Source organism: Aplysia californica, unplaced genomic scaffold (genome assembly GCF_000002075.1).
Source record: "Aplysia californica isolate F4 #8 unplaced genomic scaffold, AplCal3.0 scaffold00050, whole genome shotgun sequence".
Taxonomy (NCBI): domain Eukaryota; kingdom Metazoa; phylum Mollusca; class Gastropoda; order Aplysiida; family Aplysiidae; genus Aplysia; species Aplysia californica.
In genome coordinates, this window is record NW_004797320.1 from 666,372 (window position 1) to 668,086 (window position 1,715).

General features: G+C 42.4%; 1 protein-coding gene across 1 annotated transcript in view; it reads right to left on the bottom strand.

Annotated features, from left to right (window-relative positions):
• Positions 1–1,137, bottom strand: part of LOC101863002 (fibrillin-1) — a gene marked incomplete in the record, with an annotated part of 97,899 nt that extends 96,762 nt beyond the window's left edge. The window contains 1 exon segment of the mRNA XM_013079392.2: positions 354–1,137. Coding sequence (XP_012934846.1) covers positions 354–556 — 203 coding nt within the window.
• Between the last annotated feature and the right edge of the window lie 578 nt (positions 1,138–1,715).

A 1,715-nucleotide genomic window follows, 5' to 3' on the forward strand; every position in this document is an offset into this window, starting at 1 on the left:
TCTCTCTCTCTCTCTCTCTCTCTCTCTCTCTCTCCCTTCAGTCTCTTCTGCTCCGCTCTCTGAATCTACAAAATGCAGATGAGAAAATCTCTGAATCTACAAAATGCAGATGAGAAGAGAAGAAAAGTAGACATATATACTGCAAATGACGCATGTAATCACGAGTGAAATAAGATTATCACTGAAATAACTCCACTAATCTTATCATGAGATATCCCTTTCGGGCGCTGTGAACTCGGAGAGATCTGAGATATAATTTTTTGGGTAAACTGGGAAGTCGTCCCTTGAGGCATATCAAGGAGGCAAGCTGTGAAAGATATCCGAAGTCTTAAATGCCACTTTGAATCACTCACCCTCGAAGTTCATCGGCTTGAACGGAATTAGTGCCAGATCGATACCGAGATCTCGATCTCTGCGCAGATGTCCTGGGTCGGTACCGGTTCCTTACAGCGTCTGTGGTTGGTATCAACACAAGAACTGTCAATGTTATCGTCACCATCATCACCACTCCCTTTGACGACGACAACAGCGTCGTAAGGTTGTTACACCACGCCATTATAGTGTTCAGTAGATTCGAGACGTCTACAGTTCGAAATATCCTTGAAGTCGATTAATCAAACCCGACTTTTCGGGTTATTGATGTATCAGCGTAATAGGACTCCTTTTCGTGGTACAGAGATAAACAGCATCAAACACACCATCAATCACTATTGTTGTGTGAATGTTGAACTCAGCAAAAATATCATATCACATTGTTGCAGAAAACGATTCACTTAATCAGGGGGAAAAAAGCCCAAACGGAGCAAACTAACACTATATAAAACAGACGTAACTTTTGCTCCCAGGAGATATCGAGGGATCCAAGCTTGATGAGAGAGACACAACCCCCTAACAAGCTTTCCACATTCAATTGTTCACATGAAGAAAGTGGCGTTCATCGTGCGTAGAGCATGGCCCTCCTCACCAGGCTAAACCATGTTCACTGTGACAAGGAACACACAAGCCGCCTCTTTTTAAAAGCAGCATTCCCTCGTGGCACCGCCACTAGATCTATCTCGGCTTCTTCAAAACGACAGAGTAGAAGCACAAAGCCGGTGACATCAGCGTGGCTGGGTGTTAACCCTCGCTAAGCTATCCACAAAACCAAGACAAAAAAAACCCTCCGGGATGTCTCAGATCCCCCACCATACATAATATCCCCCCTTCCTCCTCCTCCTCTTCCCCCGTTCGCCCTGCCTGCCGTTTTCCCAGGCTGCCCCGTCAGTGGAGCGAACGGCAAACCCAGACGCTGAGTCTCTTGAATCTCAAATGTAGGTAAGAAAGAAAGGATACCAAGCAACAAATTCTTTGGCTCTCCTATATTGTACATCAGCGCAAACCATGCGATTTGCTTTGTTTTAGATCTATTTCTTACTGCTTTCAAACCTCAATAAATACTGCAGGATTTTTTTATATAAAAAAAAATAATTATGGTTCAGTCTAAACGTTCTTTGTTTATTTCTTTTCAGGCTTTTTTCTTTTTGGAAAACCTGAATTTTACTGTTTCTCTGCAAATTGTCCTTTCTTTTCTTTTCTATTCTGAACTTTTGAAGTTGGGTAATTTCCTTTACCACTCTAGTTTCCTTGGGGTTTTTTTTTATTTTTTTGGTTGTTTTTTTGTTGTTGTTTTTTTTTTTACTTTTTGTTTGTTTGGTTTGGGGGGGGGGGGGGGGGTT